The 22,106-nt window shown below is 38.9% G+C and overlaps 1 protein-coding gene across 3 annotated transcripts in view; it reads left to right on the top strand.

Moving 5' to 3' along the window:
* The window catches only part of CADPS (calcium dependent secretion activator), a 431,225-nt gene that overhangs the window by 320,793 nt on the left and 88,326 nt on the right, over nucleotides 1–22,106 (top strand). Inside the window, exons 17-21 of one of the 3 annotated variants that reach the window (XM_063113327.1) lie at nucleotides 1,085–1,102; nucleotides 12,381–12,487; nucleotides 17,700–17,720; nucleotides 18,919–19,075; nucleotides 19,874–20,015. In XM_063113327.1, coding sequence (XP_062969397.1) covers nucleotides 1,085–1,102; nucleotides 12,381–12,487; nucleotides 17,700–17,720; nucleotides 18,919–19,075; nucleotides 19,874–20,015 — 445 coding nt within the window. Of the gene's footprint in view, nucleotides 1–149; nucleotides 219–1,084; nucleotides 1,103–12,380; nucleotides 12,488–17,699; nucleotides 17,721–18,918; nucleotides 19,076–19,873; nucleotides 20,016–22,106 lie in introns of all 3 variants that reach the window. The other 2 variants (XM_063113328.1, XM_063113329.1) reach the window with 2 other exon arrangements.

The following is a 22,106-nucleotide window of genomic DNA, read 5'->3' as shown; positions in this document are numbered from 1 at the left end:
AAACTCCTTTTTCTTTTATCCCGTATTTATCCCAAAATACTCTGTGGCTATTTTCCTTTGAGCTAATGTAACGTTTTCCTCTAACCTGTGACCTTTAACCTCTTTACCTCTGACCTAAGCCTCTTGCATGCCCAAATCCTCTTTTATAGGGAAAAAGAGAGAAATGTATGAGCATCCTGTCTTCTGCTTGGCCTCCCAAGTGATGGATTTAACCATTCGTGAGTACCTACCACCTCCTCACCATGCTGTCTTCACTCTTTCTGTTCTCATTATTTCAAGAAAATCCAGATCCAAACCAACTCACTCTCCTTGCTTCAAGTTTTTTAGCATTGGCTTGTCTGTTGGTTCTGTCTGTGAAACCCAGTGTGAGAAGTCCAGTCACTTTTTATCAGCCTAAAACAGGTTAGACAATTAAGCCATTTGTTTGTGATAAACTCAGATTTGTCTGTAAGTTTTTTAGTTATTCTGTCTGTGACCTGAATGCATTTTTACTTTGCTTGTGTGTAACCCTAACTTGTAAAGTGCTTGTCACTGGTACACAATCAAAAGGTAGCAGCTAGGCCGGGGAGCAATGGGTTAGGTGTCAGATGAAGGACATTTGGGGCAAAGTCATGCCTTCCTTTCCATGTTTAAGATGTCAAACTGTGATGGGTATGAGATCACACGAGGTGGTCCATTCTCTATAAACATTCGATCTTCTATGCCTCCTGTCTGTTCTCTCTCAAGCTGGGAAGCTTTTCCTTATTCTCTCTGGAGATTTTGACTTGTCCTTGTCCTCTAAGCTCTGGCTAGAACATATGACTTAATTGTCACTTGGAGAGTTTGTGTATGTTTCATAGCTTGATTTCACATTGAACTTAATTTTACTAATTTTCTATTTGTGCAGCATTTTCCACCTCTGTGAAGGAGCCTTTTTTTGCTGGCCCCCACACTTCGGGGCGGTGGGAAGCCAAGGGCAACCTTTTCTTTCCAATATCATGTATCACACATAAGTGGGGGGCATTTTGGTCCACTTGCTCATTAATCCTGCATATGTGTTCTTGTTTCTCTCTTCTCTCCTTGTTGTGCTCTCTCTTTCAAATAGAGAATCAAAAGGACGCAGGTGAACCAATTGTATATGCATTCTAAATTATCAGGACTGTTGAGTTATATTCGGTTTTTGTTTTCGTTTTTGTTTTTTAATAGCTCCTTAAGGTATGTACTCCCAGAGAGCAATGTGGAGTTGCAATGATACTTAAGGAGTTAATTTGTGCTGTCTAAATACATCTCATGCCCATTTGATGTTGACCTTTAATGAGTAGAATTTCTGTAAAGGCATAAGCTTTGAAGGAACAGAATTCTGGTTTGCTGCAGAGCTTTATTTCATCTTTGGTTTCAGGATTCCAGTGATTTGGCCTCATGTGTGTTTAGCAAAAAAAAAAAAAAGGAGTTAGTGAACCTAATGAATCTTCCTTGTTGTTTTTCATTTCTTTTTTCTGTTTTCTATCCGATTGAGAAGTTCATGTTTGCTGATGAATGTCTATCAGCCAAGACAGAGAGAAGTTGTGTCTATGTTGTTCTTGTATGTATTGTGTTATAAAGCAGCACGGACAGGGTGACTGAACAGGGGCTATTGCTGAAAGTTTCACTAGAGGAAAGCTCTTAGAAAGTTCTCTGGCTTTGGAAATTTTCTTCTTGTTTGGTCCCAAAACTTCGGAGCCTATTTTGAGGAGAGATCTGACTTAAAACTTTAATAAATGTACAGTGTAGATTATAGTTTTTAAGGTCTAAATGATTCTTAAAAAATAATTCTCATTTAATCAAAGGTAACAGATGAGTGTATTTCAGAACAATTCAGAAAGCGTTTTTGAGCACATGCCAAGCACTAGGCTAGAGATAAGTATTTGAAGACTCACAAACCTATGTTCAGACACACGAGCCTTTCTCTCCCAGGTAGGGAAGGTATTCATTCATTCATTCCCTCACGCATTCATTCATTAGACAAGTGCTTAGTGGGAGCCTACCCTGTAGCAGGTAGGGTGTTAAAAGCAGCGAACTATGTAAACAAGTGGGAAACAGCTGTTAGCCTTATAGCATGTGTACAAATACGTGCATATGTGTAAATTACAAATTCAGTACACTGCACCACCTATTGCTAGAGTTATGTGTAAGAGGAATGGGGCATTGTCAGAAAACCACAGAAGTCTTCACAAGGCGGTAAGGCTTGAACTACAACTTGAAAAATGAATTAGAATCAATTAAGGGAAGCTAGAATTGGGGAGAGAAAAGGCATCCTAGATAGGGAGAGTAATACGTGCCAATACATAAAACCATATAGTTAATAAAAATAACTAATACTTCTTTGATGTGTATCATATGCCAGGTATGATTCTAAGTGCTTTATATGTATTAACTCATTAATCCTCAAACCCCCTTATGAGAGAGATACTATTATTATTTCTATTGTAGAGATGAGCAGACTGAGGCACAGAGAGCTTTGAAACACGCTCTTGGAAACCTAAGTGGCAGGACCAGAATCAGATCCTAGGCAGAGGCTTCACTCTTAACTACTCTGTAATTCAATGTGGCTGCAAAACAGGATGAAAGTGTAGCAGTAATGGGTGCTGATGATGGTAAAGTAGGCAGAGGGCAAATCTCCAAGGCCTTCATATGCCATAATAATATAAAGCTCAGACTGTATCTCTTGTCCCAAAGGTTCTTAACCTGACATCTATGCCAAGTTTTGACATGTATGGATTTTTCAGAGGAAAGATTCCATAGGCGTCATCTCCAAAAGAGTCAGAGAGCCACTTAAGGCTCTTTAAGCAAGGGGTGGTTTAGTGATTAACACTTCACAAAAATCACACTAGCAACAATGGACAGAAAGGACTGAGAGGAGGAATAGAGTAAAACTGGATTTAAAAATTAAGGTCAAAGTTAAGGTTTGAAGCTTGGTACATTCAAGGCCTCTTTCAAGCATATCTGGTCTCAAATACAATCATAATCATAATTATTTCTTTTCTTCTTTAAATGTTTCTTACAGACCTTTAATTTTTTTTTCTTACTCTCCCACTCTCTTTTCAATTTTCTTAGAGCACAAATATATGGATGGGTATGAACAACCAGCTGTATAGAGGTGGCAGGGCACTGCCAGAGTTCCACGTGCAAATTAGGGTGGGATAAAATGCTGGGGACTGGAATATGGACAGCTATGGAGTCCCTTAGTCAGGCTGTACTTTGAGAGTCTACAGGACTCTGCAGATGGCATGTTGGTGGACTTATGCTTTCTGTCTGATGGCATTATTAGAAATTAAATGTTCCATTTAATTACAGTATCTCAAAAAAAAAAAAAAAAAGATGCCAAAGGCTGCTAGTCTATGAAAGAAAAGCTGTGACTCCTGCAAATGCATTCTATTATTTTAAATACATTTCCATGTAAACCATTACACATTCTGAAGCAAGCTCTGAGAAAGTCTACACTATTACTGTTTTTTGCCCCAGTTCTTGGCTAAATATTTGCATAATTTTCCGAGCATCATAACAATTCCACTGGAATTTGAAATAAGACAATTTTTTCATTCAAATATGCCAAAGATTTGCAAAATTAGACAGATAATGATTCATAGATAGATAGATAATTTAAACAGATGTGAACAGACAGAAATAGGCGAGTAGGTAAATAGATGGACAGATGGATGGATGGTTGAATAGACAAATGTAAACAGACCTAAACAGATAGCTAGATATGCACATAGGTAGACAGATGTATAGATGGATGGATAAATGGAAAGCAGGTAGATGGCTGGGTAGGTGGATGGTGGGTGGATGGATGAATGGAGGGTGGGTGGGTGGATGGATGGGCAAATGGACAGGTGGATGGACAGATAAGGAGAGAGAGAGAGAGAGAGAGAGAGAGAGATGCCACCTATGGGCCCAGGCACTGTGCTAAGAACTTTACATGAAGGATCTGATTCAATCTTTACATTAGTCCCATAAAGAAGGCTTTATTGTTGTTCCTTTTACAGATGAGGGAGCTGAGATTCAGCAAAGATAAGTGTCTTTCTCAAGCAGGATTTGAACTCATGTCTGTCTAATTTCAAACATCATGCTTTTTTGTTTCTTTCTACCATGCAGTCTTTCCAGCTGATGTGGTGGGTACTTGAATGATATCCATTTATTCAGTGGGTAAGGTCAAAAGTACCTACAACTTTTAATATAGGAAGACTACCAAATAGCAGAACAGTCCTTTCTGGGACCAGATCATTGCCAAAATCTTTACATTGTGACATCTCCCCCAAGGCAATTGAGATTCCCTGAGATTGCTAAGGAACTGAGGACTTTTTTTCTCCTCAATTGACAGAAACCTTCTAGGGCATGTCAGATACACCCAAAGGACTTCCAAGCAGGTTTTGTGGTGTTGAGGTTCTGTATCTTTCCCTATCTTCAGTCAAATTTTCTACAAGTATAAGGCCTGTTGAACAAGAGAAAGAGACAATGAAGCTCACAATACCCACCAACATACTGTGCAAAGCCACCCTCCCTGCTTTCTTCCCCAAGGGACCAGTGAGAGTGAATCCCACCCCCACAAGATCCAGACCTTTCTACGATGAGGACCAATTCATGCTTCATGTCTTATACATGAGGGGCTAAGTGTTTCTCTTTTCATGTTTTTTGTTTCTAACAAGCTCTCAGGTGGTGTTGAAGTTCCTGGTCCAGTGATTGCATGATGGGTGTCAATGGAATATAGGAGGTAGCTGAATTATCTTTTTATGATAAATTTCAAATAAAATATTGCAATCTAGTTCCACATATATTTGTTAAATACCTGCTAAGTTCCAGGAGCTGTGCCAGGCACAAGAAGAGTACACAATGAGCAAAAGCAATCATGGTCCTCACCCTTGTGGAGCATGCAAAAAAGTAGAAAACAAAGCATGAAACAAGCAACTACAGTCTAATGACGATAATACAGGCAATGCAAGGTGTCACAGGAGTGCAGTACAAGGGGATTTCACCCAGGCCAGGGTCCTTGATGCATTGCAGAGTGGGGGATAGTGTCAGAGGAGGGCATGATGGAGGTCAAGGGCTGTGCCCCCATGAAGAACTGATTGGGGTAGTCCCAGCCTTGCTGCCGTATTTGCCCCTATTCATCACCCCTCGAGATGCCCCAAGGTCTAGCCCAGGAGAGCTTGTGGCCATGTATGTGGAAGCTTATTTGGGGACTGGGTAGATATTTAATAGTACTATTAAATCAGTACTCTTGCCAGAGCAAGTGACTATTTGAAAAAAAAAGAAAAAGAAAAAGAAAGAAACTCTCAAGTAGCTCATGCAGGAAAAGGGAATTTTTTGGCCCATGTAGGTAGGAAATCAATGCAAGAACTGGCCTCAGGGATAAGGAATTTTAAAGTGTTTTCAGATATCCAACTGTTGGCAGGCTTCTTTAATGTAACTGGGGGTTACATTAGAGGTGTAACCCCAGTTACATTAGAGGTTTGGGGAACCACAGATAGCACCAGGCTTTTATCCTAGCTAATGACTCTAGAAGAAAAAGAGCTTTCCTCTGCAAGCAACTGTATAAAATTCCAGAGAAAGGTCTCACTGGTCCTGGGTCACATGCCACTCCCTGAGCCAACCATAGGACCCATAATGGTGTAGGGTGCTGCCCCTGTGACATTCCCACCAGAACCACATGGAGTGGAGAAGAGGCAGTTCCCCTGAGGAAGGTCACTATACACACAAGGGCAACTAATGTCCACTAGTGTCCATCCAGAATTTAGCTCACTTTTCATAGGTACAATAGCTCAGCCCTAGGGACAGAGCCTGACTTGGAATATAAAGATACCAAATTGGAGAAGAAAAATATCACAAGAGCATTATTTCTTCCTTGTGGATACAATTTATTTAAATAAAAGGTATTTTTAATTATCTTAAGTCATTTTTAATTGCATTAAGATACCTGCAGTTATTCTCTAGCTTGGAAGTGTAAGTTATGAAGTTTAGGGTTCAGCAATCAGCTTAGTTCTTTTGTTAAGTAACCAGAGACTGTGCATAAGAGATAAGAGTTAGTGTATAGTTTATATGTATGCTGCAAACACAAAGCATTTTCTTTTCCATGAAAGCACTGCACTGGGAAGGAACCAGTAAGGATTCCCTTTCACCATATTTGAAGACCTGCCTTGGACTAGGCACTGCTTTAGCCCCTAGAAATACAGGGGGAGTCCAACATGTATATAGTTTGCTAGCATTAAGAGCCAGAAGTGCTCACGTAGAGGCATCAACAGAGGATTTGGGCCTTTGTTATAAAGGCATCATTCTCTCGTTATGACATATGAAGGGATGGTTCTTGTTATGAAGGGGATTTCTCAAAGGTTTTTGAGTAGAGCATGACACGTGCAGATGTGTGCTTTACAGAGGTCACTCTGACTGCTGATGGAGAATGAACTGCATAGGAGGAAAGGGACTGAAGACTGGCTTGGAGGCTTTAGCAACAGTTGAGGTGGAGGTGATGAGACCTGAGTCATATGTCCATGCCCTCAGCAAGAGTGTGGCACATGATCTAGTACAGTGGGAGATAAAAACAAGAGACATTTTGAAGGAAGAATGGAAAAGCTATGCTGCCTAGTTCCTTAAGCGGAGGAGACAAAGATGGCTCCAATGAAAAGAGTGGAGAAAATGATCCATGATTCACTCAACAGTCTTTATTAACATATACTTTAAACCATCTTAGACATGGAGTCTTTTGAAGGCGAGTAATGGAGATTCAAGAGGATCGAGTATATGTAATAGTCCCACTAAAGGGACTAAATTACGTTGAATGTTAACCCTGCATGTCTTTGGTGCCTGTCGCCATCATTTTAGGAGGCAGAATGCTCTGGAAAGCATGATGTGGCTATCTGCTTAGCTTTCTGTTACTATTCTAGCTCTTATCCACCCCCACCCCCAAATCATAGCAAATTGCTACAGGCTAGTTATTTTCAGTAACAGCATAATACAAAAATTGGCATCTCCAGCAACACATAGGCTGGGACTTGGTAATAAGTGGGCTTTTCATCAATCATCTCCATCTCTCATATGATATTTCAGGGCCTGGCAATTCGCTTGCTGGAACCAGAGATGGTCAGGTTATTTAAGGGCTAATTGGAGTGTCTCTCTCTCCTGGATGCTTCTCTTCCTTGGCTTAGCTGAACATGCAGAGGAATTCTCTTTTTGTTTTTCTGCAGTCACATTTAACTCTCTCTCTGGAAGCCAAGCAGATTTAATTGTGTAAACATGAGCAATGGTAATTGGGTAAATGAAGTTGGAAACCAAGGTATGATGTTTTTGTTTTGCTCTGTGAGGGGAAAAAAAATAGGGAGCTTGTTTTTCTATGGTGGCAAACCTCACTGTCAGAATTCTGGACAGACAGTTGGCAGGAGGGAATCCCTTTACAAGTTTCTCATCAAGACCCATTGAGCTGAAATATATATATATGCTGCCTCGCGGGTTATGGATCAACCCAGGGGCACTTTGTTGTTTTATTAACCATCAGGTCAAGTGTTTCTCTGCACAGGTTCAGTTATCTAGGTGAGAATGAATAAGGAGTTTCCGTAACAATGGCACACTCAGGTAACATGCATTCATTGGAAGAGCCTTAAGGATGATTTACCAGAGATATATCTAACTTTAGGCAGTGCCATAAGTGGAAAACCAGATTTTAACAAAATATAAAATATGGAGTACTTTTTTTTTTATAATGAAAGGATCAGTAGTTGCCTTCCTTTAAATAGCTATCATTTAAAACTGGTTTCTCCAAATTCTATTTACAAACAATCTTTCCCAAACAATTTAAAGAAGAAATTGGCAAAGATTTTTTTTTTAGCCCTGTATTCAAAACATCAAGGTGGTCCAGCAAGTAAAGGATCTTATCAACTCTTGCTTTTATTAGATGGTTTTGCCAGAATATTATATTTATTCATACTTCCTAATCTTTTTCTCTATTGATTTCACTATAATTCCATTTCCTATATGCCTACAGTAAAATTCATTTTCCCAGTTGAAAATTCAAGCAAACCAACAAGGAAACTTGGCAATGGGGTATGTCCCTCTCATCATACAGATTGCTTTATAAACCAGAACTATCAGAAAGGAGCAGGTCCAAGGTTAATGAGACACTCATTAAGGAGAGAGAATTATAGAAGCTGATAGTGCTCTGTGCCTGTACTGAAGGAGAGGCTATTGTTATAGGATGTTTGCTGTGCTGATATTGTAAACCACATGACAGATGGGTCAAGTGCTGATTACGGTATTCTAACATTTGGAATAGCAAGTAACATATTTGATAAGCTGGCAAGTTTTTACATATGATTCAACCCACAATATAAAAGCCACGAGAATTCCAAATTGAAAATAATTAAATGAGCTGGAAACAATCAGATACCACACATTTTCCCCAAAATGACAGATTTTGACATGTTGAAATTCCACAAAGGGAGCAAGAATATTGCCTAGCTCACTTGAACTAATAAGGGCTCTTCATCTGCTTTTCCAAAGCAATTAATTCCAGCCTTTTCACAATGTGGAGGTAGCACTAAACATTTGTAGGCACCTTAGGCTTTACAGAGATCTGTCCCATACATGCTTTCTTTGCTCTTATCAGCAACCCTGCAAGGTACAGAGAAAAGATATTCATATTCTCAATTTGCAGATGAGGAAACTAAAGCACAGAGAGGTTTAAGTAGCAGGTGCAAGATTATGTAGAAAGTAAGTAGCATATGGAGGACAAGAATCCAGCTCTCCCAACTCGTTAATACACCAAGTCCTATTTCTGGTCATCTGAAAGGAAGAAGCAGCTATTAACATATAGGCGTCATTTATTGTACAAAAGTGTATCTTCTTTCGGTCAATGATGCTGCTGCCTTCATTCACGTATATCCATGTGGATAAAGCATCAAGTATTTTGCATTTAGTTTCTGAATGTCTCAATAGGGTGTGCTGGTGATGCTGGTAAGAGTCCTTGTCAAACAATGTCACACCTCTGTAATGTTGAAGGAACATCAAGAAAGCAGCAGCTCTCCATTTGTGTTTTATCATTTTTGCTTGTTCGGTTGTTCTTTTCAGAGTTTGTCATCTTACTTGTCACCCTTTGTTAAAGTCATTTTGTCTCTTTACTTTTTTATTGTTTCTCTTCACCTACCTGAGCAGCTCCCCTGCCACCTCCTGGGCCTCCTCTACCCACCCAAACGCAGACCAGCATGTTATATCTGAGGCTCAAAGACATGCCTAGGCCAAAATCAAGTACTGTAAACTTCTATCATTCCTTTACTCAGCAGCTTTCTAGTTTAGTTTGCTTTTCTGTTCACTTTTCTTCTTGAAATTTTGTTTCAGTTTGGAATACGAAGCTGAGGCTCAGGCTCTCAAGTTTAATGTTGTAGGTTCTGAGATAATTGAATGAGAGCATTTATTTCCAAATGTCCACATTTTTTTGTCCAGCTATGTCTGACATATGCAACATTTTCAAATCTCAATGTCAGCACAAAATAACATTGTTGTTGCATAACATTTTGCATGACAATTTTTTATATGTTATGAGCTTCAATTCTGTTGTACGAAATGTTTCCTAAGTATACTATATTTTTAGTTCCCTTTCATCAGTGCTCCAGCTAGTGCAAGATTGGGGGACAGGAATATTGCAATACATTTCAAGTCAGTGGATGTAACAACAACAAAAAAAGTCATTTCTAAGCACAAATTTCTCCTTGACCTCTGTTGGGGGGAGGGAGGAAGTGCTGAAGAATTTTGCACAATATTTTCTTTAAAGACAACATCTTTTAAAAAGTCGCTTTTAGTGACATTTTTGCCATTTAGCTAGTGGATCATCTATGCAAATGAACAGGAAAATAGTGCTGTGTCTCTCTAAAGTGGCTTGATCTACAGATAATGGAATCACAGCTAATTAATAGTAAATGAAAGTATGCCTACATGGGTTAATTGACAAATCAAGTATGCTAGATTAAAGGAGCTTTAACCTGCTTACTTTAATGGTTGCATGTTAAAGTAAAACTGCAAAAGGTTTTATTAAACATACTGTCTGTATATATACATCAGGCATACACATATCTGTGTACATGTGCACACACTCATAGAATGGCTGCCTGCACATGTACACTTTATGTGTATCTATTGATATATATATTGTAGTCAATCTAAGGGTACTGCATATTAAAACAAATGTTCAGGTTTTCCTAGCTTGAGCATCTTGGATCTCTCCAAACATAAAAATCATTAATACTTTTTAAATAAATGTGTATAAAAATATTGGTGGGAATTATTTCATTTCTGTATCATATGTCATGTACAGCCAGAATTCTCCTAGATTTGGTGAATGTTCCACCCAAAAGGACAATGCTCTCTTTTAAAAAGCAAGAGATTTCAAAGATGTGCTCCAAGTGGGATTTCCTGCAGATTTGTATTAATGTGCGGGCTTGTCTGGTTACTAGAAAATATATGTGTGTGATGTGTGTATGTGGGTGTATGTGTCGAATGGGTAATAAGCATAGGATGAGGAATTTGCAAATTGATGTGTAAATGTGAATATCAACTAATAAAAAATAGTAGCCTATGCATATTTACTATCAAAATGCAAATATCTCACTCTACACTTATTACTCAAACATATATACACAGTATGTTTGTAGAAATGCCTGAAAGTCTACTAATGAAATTATGATAGTCTATTTATGAAATTAAAAACAGGTAAGGTGCCCCAAAATCACAGAAGTTAATCTTGTCACTCATTGTTTCTCCAAGTATTTATTGCTCTGGACCAGGCAATGAGCTGTCAGCAACTGAACTCCCACATCTTGCTCTGAGTATTGGCTATTCTTTACTTGATTTATGTACTTATGTTTCCCACAACTCCCACCTTCATGCACTGACAAGATCTAGCCACATTTCCACCTGGGCATGGCAGAGATGGGGAGCTTTTCATTGGTCTGAATCCAGAAAGCTAATTTTCACACCAGCCATCAGGCCTTGTTGGACTGAAGCTTTCAACACCCAAATAATCATACCCAGTCCCATTCATCACAATTAGCTCCCATTGGCTGGAACCCTTTTTATTGCATAGTGTTCTACTGAATTTAATTTTATTTATTAAGTCAAATCCTAAATTACTAATGACCTGATATGTTCATCAGTTATCTAAGAAATACACAAAGGTAAATGATGAGGCTTTTTTTTCTCTTTTTTTTGTAAATTACTAATCTCCTACAATTTTGTTTAAATCCCCTTTCCTCCCTCCCCCCTCAAAAAAAATCTGCCTATGAAGTATTAGGGAATTCTCTCTAGCAAGAAACATCCTGCAGCCAAAACATGCTTTTATGAACATCTACTTGTGGAACATGCTCAATGATCCTTATTTCCATTACATTCCATTTGCTCTAAAGAACTCTGAAGCTTCAAGATTTGAAGGGGGCTAAGTATGAAACACAAGTTCCCCTGTGAGTTCAGACTGGGTTGAAGTCAGGCAATTTCACTGGCTAAGAAAACCTTTATGTTTCAAATATTACTCTCTTCCCCAAGGGAAAAAATTTTTAATTTTTGGCAACATAATGAGGATGTCAGACATTCATGAACTCAGCTCTGTGAAGGGTGCAACGTAAGCCAGGCTTCAGTATCTCCTTGAGCTGGGTAAAATCAACCCTTTCAACGCAAGAGAAACTAAAAACAAAGAAAAAAATTGGGCATATTGTTGCAACCTAACAGATAAAATTTCAATTGTAATAACCAGTAGCACAAACTACCACCACTTCATTCAATAATCTACTCCCAGCACCTTTCTATAATAATTCTACCCCATCATCTACATAATGGCCCAGGAAGGTCCAATTTTTCTTTTCAATCTCCTCCCTGAACAGCTTGAAACAGATCTTTGAGTCTGCTTTTTCAAAATGAACATTCCCATACCTGTAATGAAAAGCAATGCTGTAGTATGGAATGCTTAGTGACCAATCTAGAAAACAAATGTGGCAGCAATCAAGATTAAGCTTCTGTTATATCTTCCTACTTCAGGTAGCACGAACACAGTCTAGAAAGGAATATAAGATAGTACATTTATGCTGTCTTTAAAGAACATGTGTACAAAATGTCACTAAATATGAAATGGGCTGTCATAGACTTAATATAGCTTCATATGCAAATTTGAAGCTGGAGCACTGTTTTATCCTAATATGTATTATAATGATGGTGATAAAAATAATAAAATGGCTTTCCGGTTGGCTCACTACTAATTACATGGCACTTAACATTTGCATGGAACTTTTTTAAAAAATTGATAACTATTTGAAATTTCTTATCCACTAGATCTAATGGCCACAAAACTAGCCTGCCACTTTCGCTGAATTTTAACACAAATTCTTGTACTACAGAAAATGTAGGCCGGTTAATCACTCCTGCCAAAAAGCTTGAAGACACAATACGTCTTGCTGAACTAGTCATTGAAGTTCTTCAGCAAAATGAGGAGCACCACGCAGAGGTGAGCAGGCTTGTTGGGAATTGTCTCTGAGTGTCCCTTAGCTGAGGTTGCAGAACTGATTTTACCGGTCAGGTTGTGAATAAGATGCCTTAACACCCTTTTTTTTTTTTTAACTGGGATTGCAAAGAGAATGAAAGTGGAAATTTTGCAAGGAGAGGAGTCTTTGGAAGGTTATTTAAAACAACCAGAAAGTGGTTGCATATTGTACTTTTCAGCCTAGGTTTTCAGATGTTTCTAGCAACGAGCAAAGGAGGTAAGTGTGTCTTAGAGTTAATTATTCAAGCAGCATCTGGTTACTAGGGTTGAGAACACAAAAAATACTTTTTTGGTCTTTTGTGGTTGTTTTTGTTGCCACCACTGTTGTTTTTATTGGTTCTTTGGTATGTGGATCACAGGCCATCTTTTGAATTTTATCTCTGTAATTTACTCTGCTTCTACTAGAGTCTCCATTTCTTTAACCTCAGATTGCCTGGGTTGCTAAACACAGTGACAGAGCAAATTATTCTATGTTGTTCAATTTGTCAGTTCCCCAACATACATCTAAATAAATACAGCTTACATTTTTATTTTACAAACCACTATAAAAGTTATCATTTTGATAATAATTGTAAACCAAAGGATTTCAAGGCCAACTAAATCCCAAACCTATAAGGATTTAAACAACCCAAACCTTCCAAGAAAAGATTCCAAGATTTCATTATGGCTAAACTGTTATATAAACTGCACATTCCAAAATTAAGATTTAAAATCATATCTCTTAAAATAACCTTTTTGAAAATTAAGGTAATCCTCCCTCTTCTTCTGCATTCAGATCTACAGCAAAAGGGGGGGGAAATAAAGGCATTCCATAAAAGTAGTTTCTCAAACAACTAAAATGACCATTCCCATGACTGAATGAAAATTGACAGTATAGTTAAATAATATATAATACACCATAAATCCAGCCATCCCGACTAATGCCTGATTGCATATTTAAATTTCCTCCCTGTTTCTCTACTGTTCCATTCAATCTTGGCTGATCGTGGCAGGGAAAAGAGGTATGTGACTAAACTGAATGAACCCGCCACCTGCTGTCATACTCTGCATGCCCTTCCAGTACCATGTCTTCTAGTGGGACTTTTCCCAGTGCTCCTGCTTTCTAACACTGACCCAAGGAATGTAACAGCAACTTCCAGTGGACTGCTTGTGAAATGGGTGGCCCTCCACAGCAGGGTAAACGTGGGGCGATTCTCTTGTGTGCATGTAGCGATTGATATACTTAACGACGACTGCAGTTACATCCCGACACACGCCTCCTACCTGCCTTGATTCTGTCCTTAGCCTGTCGTAGTTTCCTATGTCCGTTTGTACTTACCTTTATTACAGCAGATGAGTTCCCGACTTAGTACCCAGTAGCTCGCCAGAGTGATACTAATCTTCCCCTACAACTGTCTGTATGTGAATCATATATACAGTATTTATATATAGAGAGAGTGCTGAAGAATCTTGATTTCCCTGAAACCCTCCAAGAATGGGGTGAAGACCCCCTGAGGTGGGCAGCGCCTTGCAGTGACGCACAGCCCTGAATGAGAAAGGGAGTCAAACCAACAACTTCCAAACTTGTAAACCGAAGGACTGACTGCCAGATGCATAAAATTATGTTGAATTAGAATTTTTTTTCTACTCTATCCTGTATGATGCTCTTTTCAGATTGGAGGCATGTGGGGCTCAAGTAATGGTAAGAATGGTCTTTCTGGGTGTCTTCAAAGTTGTCTCCAGAGGTCTGGACGGGCTTTGGCCTGCCCTCCACTGATTGGAGTGGCTGAGATTTTCCCCACGATGCCTGACCACATCCACACATTTTTGGAGGCATGGATACGAAGAGGACAGTTTTTCTCAGCCACAGTTGTATTTTTAAGTGAATGATAGAAGAAGAAAAAAATGACAGATACACGTGATTCATAAATTATTTTCTGAAGCTGCTACAGGCTAAGAAAGGACATATATTTTCCTAAATTACTCAGAAGAGGCACCAAAAGAAAGTTTATATTCCACAAAAAGGCATTTTTTCACTTTTCCAAAAGGCACTTTTTCACTAAATGCTAATTATTATTCTAAACTGACCTAATAACCAGCACCACAGAATATTTTAATCTTACATATTCAAACACCATTCAGGGTAAATAAATAGGGTAGACATAAATTGAACTCTGTTTTTATTACCAACTTTAGAAGGTAGCAATGAAAACCTTAGCATATTTTAGAGTTTTGAAGACCAAATTTTTTTACATAAATGTATAGGATTATTGCCCAAATTAGTAATTTCACCTAATCACAAAATGTTATTCAATCAGTCAAGATTGTTGACTGAGAATGTTCTCTCTTCTGATCACGAGGCAGCTGTCTTGGTGCCTTTTGAAGGGCAACAGCATAAGGCAGCCTTGGCCTTCAAGCAACAGAATGCAGAGTGGCCAGGAGCTTAGGCTCTGTGCCAGAGAAGCATGAGTTTGAATTCCAACTTTGCCTCTTCCTTACTTTGTGACCTTGACCTAGTTTCTTAACCTCTCTTATCCTGTAAATGGGAGATTCAAAGGGGATGGTCATTATTAGGGTGGAAAGCCATGTTAAGTAAAGCATCTGGTATTATGCCTGGCACATAGTAAGCACTTAACAAAGCTTGGCTGTTTTGTTATTGGGAACAAATTGCTAAGGAAGTGAAATAAATGAATATGTGGTCATAAAAAGGACAAACCCTATGTGGAAAGTACCAAATGATGAGACATTGTTGAAAGGAGAGTAGACTGGTTTTAAGGTGGAGTGGTCCTGAAAGGCATGACCACCTGTTTTCCACGTTCCCTTACAGATTGCCACCACTTGAAAGCTCTTAAAAATGCTGATCCCCAGGCCCCGCCCCAGCTCAATGAATTGGAAACTCCTGGGGAGGTACTGAATGCTGGTAATTTTTAAAAGCTGCCCAGATGATTCCAGTGTACAGCTGGGGTCAAGAGTGACCAGGGTAGATCGGAAGAGGTAGAATTTGTCCTGGCACACTAAAGATGGGGTTTTCCTTTCAAAAAGGATAAAGTCAGAAAAATGTTTTCTACTGACTGGTACTCACTGCCATATTCTCTGGGTGCTCAGTAAACTCTTAAAAAAAATCTCTCAGTCCTAACCATGAATCTTGGCTGTGTGGCCATGCTCTTTGGTGGTACCACTCAAATAAAAGTGACCAGTAGACTTGTCTTCCACCACCAACCCCCCAAAAACAATAATCCTTAAAGTCATTTTTAATTCCAATATAAAGTAATTAAATGTTCCCAGAGAAAAACTCATCAGCTAAGAATGTATCATATATGCACACACGTGCAGTGTATGATAGCAGTTGCTGCATTTATTTAATTGCAGCATGATTCTATCTCAGAGCCTAATCTGTTCTCTCTCTCACATACACACACACATACACACAGACACACGTGAATTATGCCTTCACGTATTGTTGCTTCACCTTCCCAATCTCTCTCTATGTATATGTATGTATATGTATATATGTATTGTGGTATACAAAGGGGTACATATATACATGTTAGTTTGTGTGCACAGTATACGGTGTGTTCAGTGTGGTAGACTGTACCCCTAAAGCACACATCTTTGTCTTTGAATAATGAAAAGCAGTGGGTAAGTATTTAGAAGCCAAAGTATAACTCCTTATTGTCTTTGGAAAAGGGCTATAAAGATTTTAGATGCCCACAGACATTGTGAGTTAGCTCATGTACAAAAATAGCATTCACCTGTATGAGCAAGCATATGTACTTTTTAAGCCTTGCCTTGCCCAACCCAGTTACACAGACTCTGTTCACTTGATTGGAATTGTACTTAGGCTTTTTGTTTGTTATTGCCCTTGCTAGAATTTTTTCCTCCTTCTCAGAGAGTCAGGTTTGATTATAAGGTTCTGAAAAGAGTTACCTTGGATGTATGGAAATAGCTCCGGTCCTCACTTCTATAACCCCCAAAGTCAAATTCTCTTGGTTCTCTAGAATCCTAAATTCCTCCGCCAGACTTCAATAGTGATAATTCATATCACAACAGTCATAGTTCTTTGTAGGGCTACCTATCTCTATGATTATTAATGCAAGGAATGTAGATATTTGCTCAATAATAAATTATAACAGAGAACTAAGTTCTCTATAGATGGCAGACATGGTGCTTCTTATGGCCTCCGGTTGGCAACTTTTAAATAAAAAAGCTGGTAAGAACCAGGTATGAGGTTGGGTTAAGAAATTTCTAATTTCAAGCATTTAGGGTTGGTTTTTTGTTTCATCTTTTTTCCTGTCATCCTAGAGCAAAATTGTTTCTGGGAAGGAAATTCAGTCTTCCTAGTAACTGTTTTCTTGGACTCACCCTGAAGATGTAGTTAATCAAATAACTAAAGAATAAGTACTAGCCAATATTTGGTGTGCCTTTGTGAATTTTACAAATATCCTGGATCAGGATTGAAGAGAGTCAGCCCTCCATATAGGGTCAGGGGGTGGGGATGGGACTCCAGCAAGTTCCAGTATGTAGAGGGTCTCTACCTAAAAGGTGGGTGGCTATGTGGGATGGAGGATTTCTTCCTCTGCTGGATTTAGCCAGGTTGAAAGCGGAGTAGGCCCCACACCTCAGGGCTCTCATCCCCAGGTGGTAAAACTACAATAAAACCTCATCAGTTCAGACCCAAATACTTAGAATCTGTAACAATTCCATCACAGATGTAGCTCTTTTAATTTTCCTTAAGTAAAATCTTTGATGTGGTCTTAACTTTCTCTGGAAATTCTAAAGGCTCTTCTTACAAGTTAGAGGAATCCAGTACTTGTTTTCTATCCGAGGACCTATGAAATTAAATCTTCTGTCTCATTGACTTCAATTTATGTCAACTTATCTACAATTATTAGATGTTAAAAAAACCTTTACGTGTATGATACATTCTCATGACAGCCGATATAGACTTCCTGACTACCTTTCACTTTGGTCCCCAATTACAGACTGCATTTGAAAGCAGTAAAATGATCTCTCTCATTAGAAAGCCCAATAATTTAGGCTTTTTTGCTGACAGACCAGCATCTCCCCTCTCCCATTACTCTGAATCAGTGAGGTTTTACTGTAAATTAAAATGGAAACAGCAGGTGTCTATTTCCAGCCAAGCCGACCTTGCAGAATGGTCCATGACTTGATTTTTTCCATTTAATTTGCAAACCAGCCACATGTTGATAAAGGAGAAGTAAGTAAAGTGAAATCTCATGAAAGAGGAGAGGCAGACCCCTATTCTGCCTCCGAGTGGCTGTTAGAATATCCCCCAAACAACTAATAGATCACAGAAGAGCTTGGCCATTAAACAAACCCTTTCATTTATGGAATTATTTCCATAACCATTTTTCATGTTTCCAAACGCCTTCCCATCTTTTTTTGGTGAATGCTCCGGAAAGTGTTTCCAATGTAAATACTTTACGGCACTGAGTGGGGAGGTGGGTTGAGAAAGGGCTGGCGATTTGTTTTTGTTTTTCTGCTCTCTTTGAAATCAGTGAAAAGGGCCTGTTGACACCGCCACTCATTCTGCATGCTCCCTGCCAGAAATGATTAGTCAACATGCATGCGTGCCTTTGAATTGCATTCACATCTGGCCCAGTCCGATGTGAATGTCGCCCCTGAGACCCTGCACAATGATTTACAAGGGCCCACGTGCATGAAAATGAGTTACTTCACTGATATTTTTTGGTTTTCAATGTACATATGTATCCAACCCCCAGAGAAGAAAGTCGTGATCTTACTTAGTGTTTCCTTGCCTCAGCCGGATCTTTCCTCTAGAGTGGATGCAAAACCAAAGCCTCCCTGCTTAAAGAGATTTTGACTCAAAAGTTTTGTGACAATTGCAACAGTGGTTTTCTTTTGACTTAGCATGAAATAGGAGTAATATTTCCAATGTGTAGGGAAACATGAGTTACTGAGTTTATATAAGACCATAGACAATTAAGACCCAGATATGAAGATATAAGTGAACAATAACTGCAAATTTTCAAGTTAGACCAGCAGAAAACCCACAAACACAGTGAAGAAACTCCCAAATTTTAGTACCTTAGAGCAAGAGCTAGCGAACAGCGGTGATAACGAGCATGACTCAAAACATACCGAGTTATTGTAAATTGAACAGAAGTTCCACGTCTGTCATTTCTACAGCTGCATCATCTGACCCACAGGTCAGGATAAAAGCTCTCCGCGGCAGGCCTGGAATCACGAAAAACAATGCCTCGGACGCTCAGAGGCTCAATTGTATCCAAAATGCTGTTCTCTTTACAATACAATTACCAAACCCTGCTGGATGCACAATTAATCTTGAACAGTGAGGGCTGGAGTTCATGTCTTCTGTCCGAGAGAGAAACTCATCACCTCTGTGTCTATTGTTTTTCTGCCAAATTTCAAAGGCCTTTGCGTGGTGGTCAGACTTAATGGTGGAGCATGCGGAGACGTTTCTGTCCCTGTTTGCGGTGGACATGGATGCAGCGCTAGAGGTGCAACCCCCAGATACCTGGGACAGTTTCCCATTGTTTCAGCTGCTGAATGATTTTCTCCGCACCGACTGTATGTATCATCTTTGACTGTTTGGCTTTCCTAAGTGTGTGCACATAAACAGATTACTAAGATGTCTTTATCCCAAGCTGACTACAGGCTGGACACAATTCTTCATAGTTTTATTATTACCTAAAAAAAACAAAACAAAACAAACAACCTTGCAGCTGATGGGCATTCCCTTTCTTCGAAAAAAGTGTTCTATTACAGGGAAGCTCTCTTTTCACTAGACAGAAGAGCCCAAGAGCAATGTGAGAAGAGATGTCCATTCCTTGTGTTTTATTTGGTCTCAAAAAAAAATTAATTAACCTCTTCCATTTTGCAACTTTTGTCAAAAGATGCTTTCTAGATGAAAAATAACTTCTAGCTGAATAGCATCAAGCATTTCAGAGTATCTTACAGGAACAACAGCCATAAGATAGACCTTCCTCCCCAGGGAAGGTGGTGAAGGAGGGGAGAATATGAAGGATGTTTTCTTCCTGATAACTTAATAGGAGAAAGAAAAGAGGGTGCAAGAAAAACATGGAAAATAGTATGGACTGTTGTTTTTGTTGTTTTTTTAAGGAACGTGCTTGTTTTTACTTTTAGAAAAGTGACACAAAGAGGTGAACTGTTTTTGAATTCCATTCCCCTTTCAAACAGATTTAAGCATGAGCTTTGATGCTGTTTCTGTGCTTTTTTTCTTCTCTTCTTGTTTTGGCTTCCTCAGAAGCAGTGTATTTAATGTAAAAGACGATTATCTCTGTGTGTGCATTGTATGTTGGCAAAGCAACTGTACGTTCTTACCGAGCTTTTGCTTATCTGTTCTAGATAACTTGTGCAATGGAAAATTTCACAAACACCTGCAAGACCTGTTTGCCCCGCTTGTTGTTAGATATGTGGATTTGATGGAGTCCTCAATTGCACAGTCCATTCACAGGGGCTTTGAGCGGGAGTCATGGGAACCAGTCAAGTAAGGAAACCTCTTTTGATACCATCGGAATTTGGGTACAAATGGCTGGAGAGTCATTCAGAAATGGATTAATGGTGTCATATGGTTTTCATTGTTAGTATGGACAGAGAGAAACACCATTCATATTTCCTACTATGGTGTTCATAGCTTCCTTGCCCAAATAATCGAGGGGAAAAGGTTGAGAAATGTTTAATGAAATGAAATCTTTGGTTTTTTGCACACAGTAAATAACGAATACAGGATATAAACTTGGTTGTGATATTTGTACTGTGTATCTTACTCCAATGGTGTTATCCCTAGGAACTGGTGTTTCCCAAAGTGTGTTCCATAGGGTCCCAGGCAAGGAGTCAGCAAACTTTTTTTTATAAAAGGCCTGATAGTTAACATTTAGGCTTTTTGAGCCACGTAATATCTGTCATGACTACTGAACTCTGCTGTTGTAGCATAGTCACAGGCAGTACATAAATGAACACATGTGGCTGTGTTCCAGTAAACTTTATTTATAAAACAGGACCATAGTTTGCCATTCCATGGTCTAGGCCTTTGAGACACACCTCACAAAAACAATTGTACGGCCAAGTACGTTTAGGAAACACTGTATACCCAACTCACCCACCCACACCCTTGTCTCCAGAGAGCCACAAAGCACACTGGCATATTTGAAAACTCTGAGAATAAAGTCATATGGAATTTCATTTAACTCTGCTTAACCTAGAGCTCCCTAAACATATTTGACCACAGAATGCATTTTTTTTAATGGGATAAATTATGGGAGATCCTTTGGGTTGCAAGTTTGTCAATTTCCACAACTGTTTGGTGAATCTTTGATCCTATTTGAAAATGTTTGGCGGATGCACTGACACCTCCATTCCCCAGCAGGGAAGAGGGCTGTGACTGCCCGAGGGTCGATTTCAGACTCCCCTTTCTGGAAAAACAGAGACTCCTATATGAAGAGTGTTTTGTGGTATGGTTTGAAAAGCTCTAGTAAAACCTGGTATTGGCTTTGCCCTGTTAGGTTCTTTTTTTTTTTTTTTTTTTTTTCCCCTCCCTTTAAGAAAATCATTTTGTTCTCTCTCGTCCTTTACACCTTTGGGATGTAGCCACTATTACGGAGGAAAATGGGGGTATGTATGTACATATGTAAAAGCACACTTTCAGGAACTTCTGAAAAAAATATTCAAGAGGCTTTTTCTCAATCTGAAAGTCTTGACTTGTGCAGTTTTCTGAATTGAGATCCTCCATCTAATGCTACCCTGTGTAAGACTCTAACTTATAAATCAATGCAAAATTGCTTTCTCTGTCCCCTTCCACATCTGAGCCACAGGAAAAGTTTCTTGATTTACCCTACTGAGAGCAGATTAATAGGCAGTAGCTCTTCATTTGCAAGTACCAAGAAATGTAAATTTTAGCTTGTTATTCTCAGGTTTATAACGATCTCTTAATATGGCCCTGCTGACTTTTAATTCATGAGGATAAAACTGGGTCCCTTGATTAAGGAATTAATGAGAAACTTTATTTTCTTTTTAATTCTCATTATAATCAAGACAGTTGTGCTTTAGAGAACAGCTGTGACAGGAAAAATGTTGAAATGAGTAATATTTACATTTTGAAAATAGCAGTGGTCTTGAAATAGCATTTACGTACTTGGGTTTAAGTCTAAGCTACTACTACCAACGCATGGGAAGGAATGGTCAGTATCCTTCACTATTCCTTAAAGAGCCCTAGATTTAGGGCTTTGTCCACCATTCTCTAGCCAGGAGGCAAGGGTTTGAACTTCTATGATCTTGTCTGCTCATCTGCAAAACTTGTTTTTTTAAAAAAGCCCCTACCCAGCATCTGAGAATTATAGTGAAGCTCCTTGATAATGTCACTAAGTCATTTTAGAATCTGTTGAATTTTTCAGAAGCTAAACATCTGACTACTGTACCTTTTTTGAAGCATTAAATATTCTTAGTACTATCAGAAGTAAAGATAGAGTCAAAACCATTTTCACAACTGGAAGTCTTAGTGTGGGAATGTTTTGCTGGGGATTTTTTTTTTTTTTTTTTTTTTTTTTTACTGATTAAAAAAATAAAATTGAACTCTTGGTTC

Source organism: Cynocephalus volans, chromosome 11, assembly GCF_027409185.1.
Source record: "Cynocephalus volans isolate mCynVol1 chromosome 11, mCynVol1.pri, whole genome shotgun sequence".
NCBI lineage: Eukaryota > Metazoa > Chordata > Mammalia > Dermoptera > Cynocephalidae > Cynocephalus > Cynocephalus volans.
This window is presented reverse-complemented; position numbering and strand designations above follow the sequence as displayed.